A 17,537-nucleotide genomic window follows, 5' to 3' on the forward strand; every position below is an offset into this window, starting at 1 on the left:
TTTTAAGATGATTATTGTATATATTAATGTTTCTATCAAATTCAAATGTTCATTATTTTATAAGCAAATACTCTAATAACTTAGACACAGTGTAAATAATGTGGCAAGTTCTTTTCAGAAGCAGTCCAGGTTTCACTGGGTTGTAGCCCTGAACCTTTACAGGTTGCAAGATGTGCAAACTTTTACAAGTGCTGCTGTTATTCTTAAATCTCCCAAACAGCATATCTGTTATTCTTGCTCCTCTTCTGAAAGACCAGCATGTTTGCCACATCCCTCCCCAAATGTTTGGCCAGTTGTAGTTCCCTCCTAGCTTCTAGTAATTCAGGCTGAGCTTGATCGTCTTGTAGGTTACATCTTCAGCACTGATGTTCAGGGTGCCAGACCTTCCACATCTGACCTGTATTCCTTGGTCAGGGTGACCACCTATTTTTCTGATGTTTTTGAGCTTTGTGGTTTTTAGTCCGGTTTTCTGGCAGACACAGCACTTTCTGGTCCAGCATGCTAAGGAATATTTATAGGGTATAACTGGGGAAGGTAGTTTGACTGTTTAGTTTTAAACTCATGTTATCCTTCAAGAAAGACCCAGAGCTTAGCTGTGAGGAGCCCTTCAGTGATAAGGTGCTGTGCTAGGTGAGAGCCACTCCCAAGGGTACTATTTATTATTACTGTCTACCCTGCCTGGTCAAGGATGCAGTTGGGAAAGGTAGGTAACACACCAATTTTTTTTAATAAGTGTTTCAAGCTTGTTTAATTTTAAATACGAAATGTTTAGAACTTTATGCTTTGCTATTTGGCACTATGCATCCTCAAACCTATTTTGTGGAAGCTGCGAATTTGGTGACTAATTTGAAGAGAGAAGACAGCCTGGGAAATCCTGACTTGTTTTTGCAGAGGATTCTGAACAGGAAGGATGGGTCCCGCCCTGCGAGGCTGCATGCTTGCTAAGGTCGGGTGTCAGGGCAGATAGTAGGGCCCAGGTTACAGGAGGCTCCAAGTTGGTGGTCTAGAGCTATCGTGAGGCAAGAGCAGAGGAGGTAGGGGAGGTCACAGGACCTTCCCGGGTGCCTCTGCTGCTGTGCTTTCTGCCTGTGAAAGGAGCTACAGAGGATAGTCAGTGACTATGAGGAAGGTTGTTCCCAGCCCCAGTTTTTCCTTGGAGAATGCACACAGCCTTCTTTGAAAAAGGTGGTGCTGTACAGGAATTGTACCTACCTTGGGAAGAAACACCTAAAAAAACAAAACAACAAAAAACAAACCAGAGGCAAAATAGGGCTGGGTTTATCTTAAGATGTACAGTAAAGCCTAAGGCTGAATTTATATCCCTGAACTTTAATGTACAGTCCACAAATCTCTGTGGCTGTCATTTGTTTCAGTCATAGTTGAGAAGTTCTTATGTCATCCTTCCTGCTGCTGAAGGCTTTTCAAGAATTTGGAAATACCAGGAAAGTTGCTCATTGCTACTTGTCTCTAAGCGTTGAAGGATCTATTGCGACAGACATGGCAGCTTAGGCTCTGCTTATCTCCTGGCCTTGGTCATCCCAATACCCAGTATCCAGGGCTACCACAGGATTACGTGTGGTCATAGCAGTAGGAATAACTGTGCTTGGCTTTTGCTGACTCCTAGCCATGCAGTCTGAAGGAGACAGGCTTTGGTGTTAAGGAGTTGGTATATACTGGCTTGTGTCTCTGGCAGTCCTGGAGCTCGTGGTCACCTTTCAGACCTGTGATCAAGTCCAATTCAATTTCCCCTCCTATAAACAGGGTTCTGAAGCAACAAACAAGAATGAAGGCTCTCTTTAGAGTACTTTAGAACAGGCCCATGTATGGCAGTGTTTGCTCTTACAACTCGACTTTGAGACTGGTTTTTTGTGTGTTTTATTTATTAAAACGTTAATCTTTCTGAATGCACAAGAGCAGTGAGCACAGCGGAACCCTGACTCCCTAGCAGTTCTCTGGGGCCAGCTGGGATCAGATGCTATTTAGGCAGAAGTGCGAGTGTGGTGTACTACATTTTCAGAACACAGTTGGATACACTGCAGCCTCAGTATCTGGTTTGAAGTTATTCTGAAAAGGTTTTTAAGTAATTGTTCATATTGTTAGAAGCACATGACTTTCTGATGTTTATAACACCCACAAAAACCTTGAGAAACAAAAGCATTGAAGATGTGATCTGAGAGTTAACACAAGGCCAATTTGCTCTCTGACTCTGAGAAGCATGAAGGGCTGAGCTGGTTCCCAGCAGCAGTGGGAAAGCACATAAAGAGAGTCTGTTCTCAACAGCCATCCATCTGGCTGCCGCACAGCCTGATCTACTTTTTCTTAGGTTTTGTAATACTTGGCTCATGATAAAGTGACTTTTCCAGCATTTGCTAATACCACTGGAGCATGGGGACTATCACTCATGTATTCCACATAATGGCTTTTCCACCTCCTCTTCTTTTAACCCTCCTCCTGGACATAGTGTGCTAGCCTATGGCATAGCAGTCACTTACCTGTGCTTATATGTGAAGCTGGCACAGACAGCAGATGCACATAGACACAGGATGGGTGCTCTGAGAGCCGAGCTGTTAGGGCCTGAGTGTTTGTGTAATCTGAAATTATTTTGTTACTTGCAGCTCTGACCAGAGGCCTGTTATTCCTTCGTCAAGATCCCGGCTGGCCTTCTCTGTGTCTGTATTGGACCTCGACCTCAAGCCCTATGAGAGCATTCCTCATCAGTATAAACTAGACAGCAAGATAGTCAACTATTACTCAAAGACTGTGCATGCCAAAGATGACACTGTGAGGTCGACTCGGTTCAAGGAACATGAAGATTGCACATTAGTTCTCCATAAGGTCTAACTTTTCCCCTGCGGTGTCTTTGAAACTTGAATGTGAAAGTTGAATGGCAGAGCTATTTTCGGTTGTGTTGGGTGACTTGGCTGTGAATGTCTTTGCTTTTAACCCGGGTCTGCTGAGGTTAGACTGCCTCTCCAAGACAAGGAGTTGAAAGCCCTATAGTCTTCTAGGACGAGGAATGTAGGACGTGAGGCTGTGTCCCAGCAAGCCATCCGTTTCCTTAGAGTGCAAATGTCCCTTGAGCCCCAGGCAAACATCCTGGGTGGTTCTTCCAAGCAGAGCTCACGTCCAGTTCTCATACGAAAGCCTTATTATTAGGACCCACGCTTTGGATCTCCTACCACCAGACCATTGACACAGAAACTTGAATTGTTACGAGTAGCTTACGGTTTGGATTTTCACGAAAATATGGATACTACTGGAACTTTCCCAGCTGTTAACTGGTCACTTGTTCAATGCAAGTCACATATCAACACAGGCTTTGGGTGGTCCCCTGCCGCAGAGCGGTTAGGGCTTAGTATGGACATTGGTTCTGAGGGGTTTAGACTTAGGTCCCTGTGGAGGTACCGAAGCCCATAGCTTTGTACTGGGGCAGCAGCAGGGAACACAGGACTCAGGTCAGGATGGACACCACTCACATGAGCATTTTTTTTTTTTTTAAATTCTTTATGATTTTAACTCTAGGGTTGCTGAGGCGTTTTTTCCTACCTGACATTGCTGCTGTAGAGGCTGGAGGCAGAGCTGTAGTTCAGAGCTGCTAAGGTCTGCTGCGTGGGTGTCCTGACAGCCCAGAGTTTTCTTGGCATTCTGGTGTCTTGGATGGTTGAGGATCAAGGTTTCCCTTCCTCCTAAGCCACATTCATCCCTGGGTTAGCTCTGAGGCATCCTGGGTATTTGGGTCTAGGGCCTTACTGTTTTCATCAGGGCTAGATAGAAGGCTCCTAGCTGGCACTGAGAATTCTACGGGGTCACCAGAAGTGTGCCTGGCTGCTATGAAATCATTGGGAGTTTTTGTCTTCATTTGTTTTTGAAATCCTATGGTAGGCTGTACAGATTGATTATTTATATCATCCTTTTGAGAGACTAATGAAGGCTTATTGTAATATAGTAGTAAAACCATGGAACTGTATGAAAAATACTACATGAAAAATGAAGAAAATATTTTGCTGATTGTAAACTTTTGTGGGAAATTTTGTGATAATTTGAGAATTATACTTGTTTGAATCAAGCAACATCCTATAGAGTTTGTTAAATTCTGTCCTAATATTCTAGCTCTTGAACACTCAGGTAAAGACAGACACTTGTACATTTGGATCGTTCGATTTTTTTTAAACTGGTGTATGCAAACAAGCATATGTGCCTATATCCTTCACCTGAGTCACATGCTTGAAGGTCATGGTTTTGTTTTGACTCAGGGATGCCTGCTGTGGAGGTGGACTAGGGGTATATGTTTGTGTGTGTCTTTGGTTGTCTGAGGCCATAGTAATGATCTAAGATATGGCTGGGTCCCAGGCTCTCAGAGCAGTTTCACAGAAACCTGTATTTCTAGAATGCTGGTCTGTTTTAGAGAATTATAATTTTGCAAGAGGCCCTGTCTTGGATAGATAGGTAGATGGAAACAAACAGTGTCTCCTGGAGTAAAGAACACAGGTGGAGCACCCCGCCAACATGTACAGGGCTCTCCTCCAACCATACTCCTAATTCTGCTTGGTTCAGGATACCCACACCAACCCCTCATCTTGGCAGCACATCAGGTAACTGAGGCACTCACCAAACAATATAGCTCTGTGTCTGAGATAATGCGGCCTTAGCCTGGGTAGTTCTTATGTGGTACGGGGGGATTGGACTTAGGGGCCTTGCACATTTTAGGCAATTGTTCTACTAAGATGGAGGTATAATCTAGCCTTTGTTTTCTGAGACAGTGGCTCACTATATAGCCAAGGCTGCTTTAAACTTTGGTTGCTCTTGTGTGCTGGAATTATAGTTATGTACCACCCTCAGGCTGTGGGTGTGTCTTCAAGTTTCCAAGTAAAGGCAACAGTGCTACTTCTGTAGGAGACCGAGAGGAGTATCGGGGCTTGCTGTGAGATTTCTGCTGGGCAGACCAGATGGATAGCTTTGGGTTTTTCTGTGTCCCATGCTGTCTTGGGCCAACCTGATGTGAGGTTGACCGCTGAACACAGCTCTTTCACACTCATTTGAGAATGGACAACCATTCTTGGAACATTTTCTCAAATACTAAACTTAACTGTACAAAGCACTATACTATTAACATATCTTAATAGCTTTATTTTTTTTTATGCCATGGGAGTTCATATGTAATATACCACTAATGCACACAAACTCATGTCTGAAGGATATGGTTTCTAATTGGAAAAGAGAAATGCTCATAGTCAACATATTTTGAATGTTCCTCAGCCCAGCAATGTTCCTGTGTGTTTGCCAGCGGGAGACTAGTTGTTATCTCCACTGAACAATCTTATCAGGCTGTCTAGAGCAGCTTCAATACCAAGTACACCTAGCAGGCTTCGGAAACTGAGAGGAGCAGTTTCTATGACTCTGTTCTTGTCCAGTCCTAGGGCTGTGAAGAAAACAAACCTGGTAAGAAACATCAGAATGTCTTAAGACAGCACTTCCCCCCAATAGCCACACAGTGGAAAGCACAGACTGAAGACCAAGGGGCAATGTCACCTGTAACCCAAGGCAGAGAAAATGCCGCCTTCCACACATCCTGCAAAGGCTTCAGGAAAGTGGCTTCTTCTTGTGTGTTTGGGTGGTTACTGATTAAAGTATATTAAAAGCTGATCTACAAAGTGCACTTTATGACATTTTCAACTGTTGATTCTTCCCATGTAAACCCAGATAAGATACTCAGGTGGCTTTGCTGGGCACACTGAGACATCCTCTAGAAAGGGTAGCCATACACCCAGAGTCCTACCTCGCTCTGGGACTTTGGTGAGAAGATCCAGCTTTGGAAAAACCATCCCTTCCTCATCGATTTGTATCTTCCAGACAATCACCAGTTCAAACCTGAAAAAGAGGTGATGTTTGTTGCTCCTGGGATTCAAAAAGATTAGTCACATGATCTCTGCTGACCAGGCTCACCTCCTAAATCCATCTCCCCACAGAGGAGGAGGATGTCTGATGAGTTCCATAGGACAGTTTGGAAATTTGTACTCACCATGGCAAACATCAGTGTGGTAATTAATGGGACAGACAGCATACTTTGAAAATGATCTGGAATTGATAGGAACTGCACACTGTAAGAGCAGCCATGTGCCATATGGAAGGAGAAACAGGTATAAAGCTCAGGCCCCTCAGGCAGGCCTGAGGGATACAGCCAGAACTCCTCACTGGAGGATGAGGCATGAGAAGAAGTGAACTACAACCACAGGATAAAGGCCAGCCCCAGTGGCCTGTATAAGGAAGACCCTGTTAGAAGGCACAATAGGTGTAGTTAGGCTGTTGATCCTGGGTCCTGACACACATACAGGCGTGTACAAATATGAAGCCAGGCTGAAGATGAACAGCAGAAGCCTGACAGTGGCTGTGTGGGGTACTTCCAAGGGTCTTAGGTGTAGAGGGGCATCTGTTTTGGTATTTTGGGTTCTCTCTGGACCTTTGGCTTCCTCCTGCTGTCTCTGTCATGCCAGCAGTCACACACCTCTGCCTTCTCTTGGCTGCCCAAGGTCCCTGAGGGGAAGTGTCTCTTTCTGAACCCCAGGCCAGCACTTAGATCCTCCAGCCATGGATACTGTCCTTCCTTCATGGTTATACAGCAGTCTACCTGCCCACTGTTGGTGGTTTCTCCTGTGATGCCACCCACATCTCCACTGGATACTCTTTAGTCCTCTTCAGGTAGCTTCTTAGCCTCTCTTATGGACAGTCCTGGTTCCAGGGGTATCGAGATGCACAGACTTACCCTGGCTGTCTGGTACTGCGGATCTCCATGCAGTGGGAACAGGTACCCTCCAAGAGGTATACAGTATCTGGGTATTTCTCCTGTATGTGAAAATGTTACAGTCAGATCCCTCTAGAAGTAGCATCCTGAAAGCCAAGAGAAACACTTTAGCACCTGAGATGGAAGTGTCACACATGCCATTATTGGTACGGATCCCGTCCATCCTCACAGCTCACGCAGATAAGCTTTTTGTCCTTGACATGGGCTAGCCCCCACCCAGGTGCCCAACTACAGTGGAGGTACCAGGCTCCCACTCTGATAGGGCAAAGCATGTGGTTTGTTAAGAGTCAGCTTCATGGTGAGACCTGTCCTGGATGCAGTGTTCTGTCTGTAGAGAACAGAAATGGGGTGAGTGTCACAGATAAGCAGATACGGTTTCCTCAGTATGAATGACTGCTCCGGGCATGCCTCCATGCTTGTCCACAATAGGATCTAGGAGGCTCTAGCATATCAGAACTGTCATGCATTTATATCACCATGACAGCAAAGTTTGTTTTCCAAGTATCTGATCAGAAGACAAATACAACAGATGACCACTTTTTGTCTTCGCTTGTGCAAAATAGATGATAGGCTTATAGACTAAACTACTGACTTGAGATTGACCTCACCACAAGATTTTAAGGCCTCAAGGCTGATCTTTGAAAGATCCTTCCGTGTATCTTCTCAGTGCCTTAAGACATGTTTCCCAGGGGTGGCCTAAGTCACGCAAGGACTGAGGGGCAGCTGCCCCTGAGGTAGGGCTGAGGCTGGGGGCAGAGCCTTCTGCGAGTGTAGAGACTGGCTAGATTAAAGCAGTTTGGGCTCATCGAAGAAAGTTCCAGGGGGACAAATACGTATCACTACCCTTCAGAGAATACTCCCCCTTGGAAAGCTACTGCTAACATGGGAAGCCAAGGCTGCCAGCGTCTGCATGTAGCCACCAACAAAGAACACATCCAGGCTCCAAAGCAGGGGTGGGCTGGTGTACTTTACAGATAATTACTAATTTCAGCAAAACAAGTTTTTAGAAGGAAAATGTATACCTAAGTGATTTCAGTGGAAAGTGCTGGTTGATGTTAAAACCTCAGACTCTTCTAAATTATTAACAACTGTTCGAAGAATGTAAAGGAGTGTGTGTGAACGTGGCATTTCGGCTTCCAGACTCTGCCTGGCGGCAGCACATGAGACTCAAGGGAGTACTGGGGCTTGGGCTGGCTCCAAGGCGGGGCCTGAGGCTTGGCCTCCAAGCAGGAGGGAGCTGATTTCCACTCCCTGGGCCATACTATCGAATGAGCAAAAGGAAGGCTCAAATTAGATGCTTTCACTAAAAAGTTTACTTAGTTTTTAATGACAAAGACAGAAATGCTGACACTGGGCAGAGGGCAGCCACTCAACCCCATGCTTCTGGAAAGCTAAGACTGCAAGGGCTCCCCTGCACTAAGTTAAGGTTGCTGCATTTCCAGCTTCATTCTTTGCCTGGTCACCTCAACTCCGGAACACAGTGGACAGTTAGGAAGGAACTAAAAGCTGACAGCCTGGGTGGACCCCCAAGAACAGCTATCTTCTTATTATAGATACTAATAAAGTGTTATTCTTAATGACAAGGGCATAGAAGACTGGGGGGAAGGCAGAGGAGCTCTGAAAAATAATCAGACTATGCACTGTTCTTGAAGCTGGGGATCAGCTAGGTTTAAGAGTGACAGGAAATTTGAGTTCTCACTATATTCGACTTTGATAAGGAAGTAGACTAAGCAGGCAGGAAAGAGTTAATTATGGTCCCTGACTTACAAAGTGTATTCCATGAAAACCAGTAAGAGAACAAAAGGTTCATCAGAAACTGTCCACCTGATATGGAAACATAGGTCTCATTCTTCCATCAGTCAAGCCAAAGCCCAGAGAGGGGAAACACCTCTCTCTGGCCAGGCCCTGGAAGGACAATCTTGGACATGTTCTGTCTCATGCACAGGTGTGTTCTTCATGTCACCAGGGGCTCTGGTGTAGAGAGGACAATAGAAGCCTGTGTGTCTGCAGATGTCATCAGGAAGGCTGTGTTATGGAGGTGGCTGTTAGAGAGGCCTCATGCATACTAACCAGCTGTTAGTGCCTCCACTCTAGGGCCCCAGGCTCTCCAGAACGCTGGGCCTGAGGGCCACTGAGGAAGGTTGCAGCCATGAGTTTACTCAGCTGTGTGCCACATGGTAGAATTTGCATGAGGGGGAAAAAACCCAAAAAGCAAAACCCTAAGCCCTGGTGTTTATGATAGATAAATGGATGTGTGTGTGTGCACGCTGGTCATTTGATATCCAGCCCGGCTCATATTTGACACTTAGTACTATGGCACTGGCTGATGGAGTACAGAGGGGCTGTATTTTAACAGGCAGCCTGCCTTGTACTATGCTTCAGCTACAGTGGCTCAATACCATAACATCACCTCCCCTTCAACTAAGTTCCTGCAGCAGCCAATGAACAGGGCAATCCCATGGGCAGTCCGGATGTCCGCAGATGTCAGTTTATCCTGACTTCAGAAGATTATGCCTGAACAATGGAATTTTTTTTAAACCTCATAATTCAAAGTGCACAAATACAGCATAATAAAACAACTAGAACACACAATTTTATATTTCCAAGGCAGTACAATTATACCACTTTCTAATTCCCCCATGTTTTCATTGCTTTGTAGAGAACCTCTCTGGTCTTTAAGTGTCCCCAGCACAGAATTGGCAACCATTAACATATTTTCTGTTATAGATTTCCTGTTACAGATACTTTAGACAAATAGAATCCTATAATATGAACTTTTTCTTGTATCTGTTAACTAGGTACATGGCTTGTTTTTAACCTTGTTTTTGATTTCAAGATAGGGTTTCTCTGTGTAGCCCTGGCTGTCCTAGAACTCTATGTAGACCAGGCTGGCCTTGAACTCACAGAGAGCTGGGATTAAAGTTCTCTACCACCATGCCTGGCTCCATCATTATTTAGAGACAGGGTTTCACACTAGCTCTGTCTGGCCTGGAATTAAACATTTTGTAGAGCAGGATGGCCTTGAACTCAAGAGATTGGCCTGTCTCTGCACCAAAGGTGCTGGAATTAAAGGAGTTTATTGTTAATTCAAAGTATGTGTGTGTATGTACTTATATGTACATATGTGGGTACCTCTGAGGGCAATGACACTGGACCCCTGGAGCTGAAGTTATAGGTAGTGGTAAGCCATGTGATATGAGTGCTAGGAACCAAACTTGGGTCCTCTCTAAGAGCACAGAGCACTACACATTTTTAACTGAGACTTGGTGATTCCCATTTAGCTACTAGCTATGCGTACCAGCAAGCTCCAGAGAGCCTCCTGTCCCTTTCTCGGTGCTGGGATTACAAGTATGCACTTCCATATATGCACAGCTATTTTTATTTAATATATATAGGTATTTCGCCTGTGTGTATGTCTGTGCACCACATGCACTCCTGATGACTGTAGGCCAGGAGAGGGCATCAGATTCCCTAGAATTAGAGCTGCACATGCAGATGGTGGTTAGCTGCCAGATGGGTGCCGTATGGTCAAACTCTTCCTGATTTTTCAGGGACCAATGCCAGGACAACCGGGCTTCTTTATATACAGAACCTTGGGGCTGTGGTAGTGCATGCCTTTAATCCCACACTCAGGAGGCAGAGGCAGGCAGAGCTCTGTGAGTTTGAGGCCAGCTTGGTCTACAGAGCAAGTTCCAGGACAGCTAGGACTACACAGAGAAACCCTGTCTCAGTCCTCCCTCCCCCAAAAGGAACCTCAGCCCTTGTCTCACATCACACAAAAGGTTAAACGAACAGGTGGTTCAGAGATATAATGTAAAGAGCTGAGACTGTGGACCTAGAAAGCCACAGTAGCAAACCTCTGAATCTTACATTAGTCAAAGGTTTATCAGATACAAAGTGAAAAGCAGCGACTACAGGAGAAAGATAAATTGTCTCTTTGGTACTGGTTTCTTCACAATCGAAAACTCTTAAAAGCCATTTTAAAGACACAGGGAAGCCTTATACTAAGTGACAATATTAAAAAAATACGTAAAGAACATCTATAGCTAATAGTAAGATCAACAGCTGAAGTGTTGATGCACACCTATAAGCTCAGCCTTTCTAGTCCATGGAGGTTGAGGCAGGCAGATGAAAGGTTCAATGCCAGCCTGGACTGGTCCTATTTCAAAGACGACAATTCACTTTTAAAGGACTAAGAAAGGATAAAGCCAGTCAAACAAGAATATGGCAAGGAAAGGACCATCCCTAGCTCAAGTGGGAACTTAAGGGTTCCTTGGAAAGTTGGATGGTGTTTTGCTGGGGCAAGCACATGAAAGAACGTTTCACTGAAGCAGAAAAAGGAGAAGAGGCTGTTTTGCTAGAGCAAGCATGTGAAAGGACATGTGCTGAAGGATTCTTTGCTAAGGATAGGCATGTATTGTTCCACCTTACACTGTGTAGTTGAGCTGCATTTGTTGGGGCTCCATACAGAGAAATGTATCAAGACCTTCTGGTGGTGGCTGCAGTTTGTTGCTGCTTCCTTGGACTCGGGCTGATTGGATTCTCGAGTGGAGGCAAGAGCCATGCTTAGGCAAGGCACATGGAGGACACGTGATGTTTGGAAGGTATAAATAGGACTCCATGGAGTGATGAAGAGAGAGGGCTTGACTTGTGTATAGAGCTAGCTGTATAAAGCTCATGGGTCGTTGCTGATCTTAGCTTCCCTCAGAGAGGCACAGCTGAGAACTTCTCCTGGTGTTCCTGTTGCTTCCTCCTGCTGACTTGAGCAGAGGCTGAGGCCTGGCTGTCTCTGCTAGGTCGTGTCACCGCGGTTGCTATCCTGACTAATGAACTGGACTGCTGGTATATCTGTGAATTGTTTGCCACTGCCTGCTAACCTGTGAACTAAACTGCTGATTTCCAGACAACACAACAGGAGTTGCTCCAGGGAAACTTTCTAAACAGGTCCACTTCCCCTGTATCCTTTCTTCCCCACTACCTCTGGCTGGGCTACAAGGGAAGTTTAACACATTTAAGAACCATCATTAAAGATGAGAATTGAAAGAATTAAAGTTACAACTGGTCATTAAGCAAATGCAAATTCAAACCAAAGCCAAGATAACTGATAATGGAGCTTCGATAAGAGTCCCACTCAAACCACAATGACTGCTGTGCCAGCACAGCCTCTGCCAGGGACAATGGGCTTTGGCTCTCAGCTCAGTCGTTTGTTGGCTGGACAATCACTTTTCAACTGTGAGCCTCAGCTGTTGCTTACTTGGAAATAGTTTTGAATTGACAGAAGCTGCATGTGGCTACCGAGCTGATGCTATCAAACTCCTCACCCTGCACACAGTGCCTCCCTCACAAGGACACTTCCCATATGACCAAAACTGAACTGCCCAAACCAGAACGAGTCCCCTTCCAATGACTCAGCTGCTCATACTGTCCCCTCTCTTTGGTCCCTTCAGACTCCAACACAAGCCCTGTATCACATCTTGATGAATTAGGTGCACAAGTTGGCACCTCTGGCAACTGCTATGAGCTTTGTTTCTGATGCTCTCTCTGCATCAGGGGCTGGCTCTCTACCTGTCTACCTAACAGCAGCAGCACCAGTCCCTTGCTCTCTCTGTGACATGTAGCTCATTATGATCACTACTTACCCCGAACCTCATTGTTCCCATCTGTCACAACTTGCTCCTTAGTTCTTACAGGTTCTTGCCCTGGGGGAGGGAGTGCGGGGAACAGGGAGAAACTGGTGCTAAACGTTGTGGCTCATGTTGCACACCATTGCCCTGTTGTGGAAACAACTCTCCAAGAAGCCAATAGGATTAGTAACAGACAGCCTTCTTACAGTTTTGTTACTTAGTTTATACCTCTGAGTGGAAAGAGTAAGAAAAGGCACACTGGGCCACACACTAGCAGCCACTTCTCTGCCTATCTGTGCACACAGATGCTACAAACAAACTTGTATCATCTCTGGTGCACATCTCAGGACACCTCTCCATGTTGCTGAATCACTGACTCTACTCTCTTGACCATTTCTCAAACACCAAAGTGCCTCTGCACCTTTCACCAGACTCTCAGGTCACAAAGGCACACCTGGAGAGGCAATTACAGGGTTAAAAGTGTTAACTTTAACTCGAAAACTCTAAACATCAAGAGTGGACAAGATGTAGCATCCATCTGACAGAGCTTATCTGACTCAGGGCCCAAGGCAAGGCTGGCAGGTACCATGGTCCTTTTAGTCAGTGAGGCAAGTGAATCAGGCTCACACTCCAATGGACTGTTTCAGTGAAAGGTTAGCCATTCTAGAGTAATTTGGAAAAGAGGTCGTATCATCACAATCTTCTGAACTGACAGATCCACCCCCCTCCAGCATCAGAAGTCCATTTTGGAAAATTTCAGATTAGCAGAACCACCAGAGGGAAAGCACAGCACGTACCATCTAACTCAAATGCTGACCTCTGCCCCAGACTGTCAGAATGGACAGCCAGTGTCAGCCTGTAAATCCTTTAATTATACAGAGAATGGAAGAACTGACTGTCTGTGGACTTTAAAGTTACTTTTTCTAGAACTGTCTTTTCAAGTAAACATTCCATTAAGCAATGCAAACAGAGCTGAATGAAGTAGCCTTGTTGCCAGATTACATCCTCCAAACCATATTATACTAACTTTCCTGGACTTGGTCCTGTGACCTGAGACACACACACACACACACAAAACACTGGCCCGGCCATGAAATCTGCACTAAGTCTTCTGGGTTGTAAGAACAATGGGCACAGCTCCACAATGGCTCAGGAAATGTCACACCTCATTCATCTGACTCTCGACAGGGTCCCATGTCATCAGTAGAGTAAGTTGGGTGTTGAGAGAGAGATAGAGAGCTAGCTGCTCAGGACTGTTGCTGGAACCATCCACATAACTGGGATCAGCCAAAGAGGTCATGGTAATGCTGCTTATCCAGAGGGACTTTACAAACATATGCTAAATGTTGCTCAGATAAGCCAACAATTACAACATTCTCCATTCCAAGCTCATATGGGCCATGAACCCAGGAAAGTCACAATGTCATCGCAGCACCAACGCTCATGAGCAAAATCATGAAGCTCCAGGACAGCTCCGTCCAGCCTGGGTGTGATCTGTGGTCATCTAACCCTGTGGACGGCTCAGAACCTCCTTAGGGATTGTTGCCAAACATTTTCCAAGTGCAGAGCCCAAAGGGTGGGCCCTACTCTTAATTTCCTGGTCTCCTCTCCTTTATGCACCTCCTGTCTATACAGATTTCGGAAGAACTGGGGGCGGGGGAAAGGTTGTTAAATTTGTAAGAGATATACTATATTGGAATTACATTACAACAGCATTTCTAAACCGAAGAATTGGGGACTTTTAATAAGAGACAAGAAAGCAAGCATGGATAACCAACTGGTGACACCAGGGTAAAGGAATCGGAGTGACAGCCAATCCTGTGCAAACAAGATGATAGGCTATAGGTCACATCCCATGCCTTCCTGATTTTGTATGGCTTCTGGGCTAAGGACTACTGAAGCATTCAAAGTCCTTAAAGACATATGAAAACAACATGGAAGTCAACCATGGGTACCCATAATGACACCTCATTGGCACAGCTACACACATTTCACTGAGGTTCACGAGTCTGTGTTGTGGTGGTGGAGCCCAAAGGGTGGGTATCATACAGATCTCAGTGGAAAAGCAAACTTAGTCTCTTCCTTTTGAAATTGCAAGTCAAACCTATGGTCCCATATGGTAAGAATACATCAAGTATTGTAGAATTTCCCACCTGAAACCTATAAAACCAGAAAACTGTTTTGTTCTGAAGAGAACTGAAGGGCCTCTCTCTCTCCTATCAGGGTCCCCAGCATGTTATACGTAGTGGCTTCTTTCCTAATGTAGTTCCTGTCAGGGCTCTGGAAGGAAGGCCTTTTTTTCCTTCAAGGCCTCATCGGGCTATCTCTTTCAATAATTGCTTTCCTACCCAAAGGACCTTGACCACAAACCTCTCTTCTAAAAAAAACTCATTCTGATGGATAAGCTTTTGTTTTGTTTTTAGCTTCTTTTCTGAGTTTGCTGCTTTAATTAATTAATTTTTGAGACAGGGTTTCTCTGTGTAGCCTTGGCTGTCCTGGAACTTGCTTTGTAAAGCAGGCTGGCCTTAAACTCACAGATCTGCTTGTCTCTGTCTCTGAGTGCTGGGATCAAAGGTATGAGCCGCTGTCTACCTGGTTAAGCAAAATCTTTTTACAATCATTTTATAACACAATTCCATCCTGTGCTTTTGACTGACTGATGGTAGGGGAGATGGTAGAAACAAAAACATTTCTATTTGGAACAGTAATTGCCTTTACAAAGCTTTGTTCACATATTCTTCATGTAGTGCCACCCATTAGTATGCACAAACACCGACCTTACAAAGCCTGGATTTAGGCCTACAGAGATAACTTGGAGGTACTTTCAAATGACTTGGAGTTGGTTTCCAGTGCCCACATGGTAATCCTGGTTCCAGAGAATCCAATGGCCACTTCTGGCTTCTTTGGGCACCAGGCACATGGCACATAGACATATATGCACACTGTGGTGGTTTGAACATGCTTGGTCCAGGAAGTGGAATGCTTAGGAGGTATGGTCTTTTGGAGGAGGTGTGTCACTTTGTAGTTCCTGTCAGGGCTCTGGAAGGAGCTGCCTGGAAGCCAGTCTTTTTTTTTTTTTTTTTTTTTTTTTTTTTTTTGCGTTTGGAACAAGAGGTAGAACTCTCAATTCTTCCAATGCCATGCCTACCTGGGTACGGCCCTGTTTACTGCCATAATAATAATGGATGAAATCTCAGAACCTGTAAGCCAGCCCCAATTAAATACTGTCCTTTATAAGAGTTGCCTTAGTGATGGTGTCTCTTTATAGCAATGGAAACCCCAACTTAGACAGAAGTTGTTTTCAGGAGTGGGGTATTGCTATGATAGGCCTGACCATGTTTTTTTTTTTGTTTTTTTTTTGTTTTTGTTTGTTTGTTTGGAGGAATGTAGATTCTGGGATTTTGGAAGCAGTAGAGTGCTTTAAATGGTGTCTAATGGAACATCCTAGTAGGGATATGGAAGACACTGATTGGTGCTGAGGGTGATTTGAACTATGCAGATCTGGCCCAAGATGTTTCAGTGGAGAAGAATTTCAGTAACATACTGTCCTTGTGATATTTTGGTGAAGAATGTGGCTGGTTTTTGCCCTTGTCCAAAGACTCTACCTGAGGCTACGGTAAAGAGATTTATATTAATTACATTGACAAAGGAAGTCTCAAAAAAGCCCAACAGAAATTTTATTCTCTGTTAAGTCTTATGAAGAACATTTTGAACAAGTATAGTAAGCTAAGAAAGGAAAATATAAAATGTTTGGTTCAAGTAATAAAGGGTCCCTAGGAAATAAAATTGAGCAGAATCCTTTGTTCAAGGAGATAAACAGATTAAGGGAGTGGTGACTTTGTGGCAAGATTCTACTGGGCAAAGCCATTAAACAAAAGGTAGTTATATCATAATAGGCATTATTATTATTGGTTATTGTTTTCACTTGAACTTTTAATCCGGAGCAAACTACAATCTAGAGATGAAAGATACAGGCTTTTGATCTGGATCTTGAGGCTTAGTGGCCATGAAAAGCTTAGGCAAGGTGGTATACACCTTTAATTCCAGAAGATAGAGACAAGCAGATCTCTGAGTTCAAGATCAATCAACAGAGCAAGTTCCAGGACAAACAAGCTTTGGCGGGTACTAAAGGAGTTGGAAAACATAAAGCTGGTGATAATGTAATAAAACAAGGGGCCATGTTCCAGCTCCAGCAAGCAGCAGAACTCAACAGTTTTGGCCATGTAGCTCTAGCTTTAGAGTAAAAAATGGAATGGACTACTGGGACAGTTGATGCTGGTTAGCTGGAACTAAGAAATTAGCAGTGACTAAAAAGAGACCAGCATCACTGAGGTGAAATCTGGGAAGCGTTTTCTGAGAGCAGAAAGAAGCTGTGTTCCAGAGATAGCCAAGGTTTTACCTCATGCTGCATCTGGACTTGGAAATGTGTAAGAGTCACCCAGGTCGGGCTGGAGAGATGGCTCAGCGGATAAGAGCACTGACTGCTCTTCCAAAGGTCCTGAGTTCAAATCCCAGCAACCACATGGTGGCTCACAACCATCTGTAACAAAATCTGATGCCCTCTTCTGGAGTGTCTGAAGACAGCTACAGTGTACTTACATATATTAAAAAAAAAAAAAAAAAAAAAAGAGTCACCCAGGTGGTACTGGCTTTGAGGGCATGGAGGGGTCATGGATAGCAGCTGAGGCTTGGTACTGTGAGAGGCCAGGGAAGGTCATTGGTGAAGGTGCAGCCTCAGCTGTAGTTGATGGCCCAGGAATTAAGGAATCATGCAAAGAAATTGAGGCCTGGCACAATGAAGACAAGCTATGAGAGGCTATTGGTAAAGCCTAGTTGCAGTGAAAGACTCCAGGGAACTGGAGATACCAGTACCATGGGATGATCATCAAGAACTGCAGCGGTAGTGGCGTCAATCAGAGCCTAGAGTGCTACAGAGGGCAGAGCTGGAGAAGTGACCCAAGCCTTTTTGAGAAGCCCAGAAGATCATGTGTGGACCCCAGACACTGGAACAAGAAGATGTGAGGTTGAAGTTACCTTGAAGATCTCAATAAGTTAGAGATGCTGGAGCCATGGGATACCTGCTGAGGAAAGCTGCCAGCAGGGAGTGGAACCAG

At 44.8% G+C, this 17,537-nt stretch overlaps 2 protein-coding genes across 7 annotated transcripts in view; one reads left to right on the forward strand and one right to left on the reverse strand.

Annotated features, from left to right (window-relative positions):
- Ippk (inositol 1,3,4,5,6-pentakisphosphate 2-kinase) overlaps positions 1-5,656 on the forward strand; it is a 43,377-nt gene extending 37,721 nt beyond the window's left edge. For 3 of the 4 annotated variants that reach the window (NR_165080.1, NM_199056.4, NM_001276399.2), the window contains exon 13: positions 2,616-5,656. Coding sequence is in view for 2 of the 4 variants with exons in the window: in NM_199056.4 (NP_951011.1) it covers positions 2,616-2,841 (226 nt within the window). In the remaining 2 variants the exon portion in view is untranslated. The remainder of the gene's footprint in view (positions 1-2,615) is intronic. The other variant, NR_075085.1, reaches the window with a different exon arrangement.
- Cenpp (centromere protein P) overlaps positions 5,107-17,537 on the reverse strand; it is a 188,926-nt gene continuing 176,495 nt past the window's right edge. The window contains exons 5-7 of one of the 3 annotated variants that reach the window (XM_030247350.1): positions 6,761-6,840; positions 5,777-5,868; positions 5,107-5,419 (exon numbers count right to left, since the gene is read on the reverse strand). In XM_030247350.1, the coding sequence (XP_030103210.1) occupies positions 5,292-5,419; positions 5,777-5,868; positions 6,761-6,840 (300 nt within the window). In that variant the 3' untranslated portion in view covers positions 5,107-5,291. The other 2 variants (NM_025495.3, XM_017315560.2) reach the window with 2 other exon arrangements.

Source organism: Mus musculus, chromosome 13 (genome assembly GCF_000001635.26).
Source record: "Mus musculus strain C57BL/6J chromosome 13, GRCm38.p6 C57BL/6J".
NCBI lineage: Eukaryota > Metazoa > Chordata > Mammalia > Rodentia > Muridae > Mus > Mus musculus.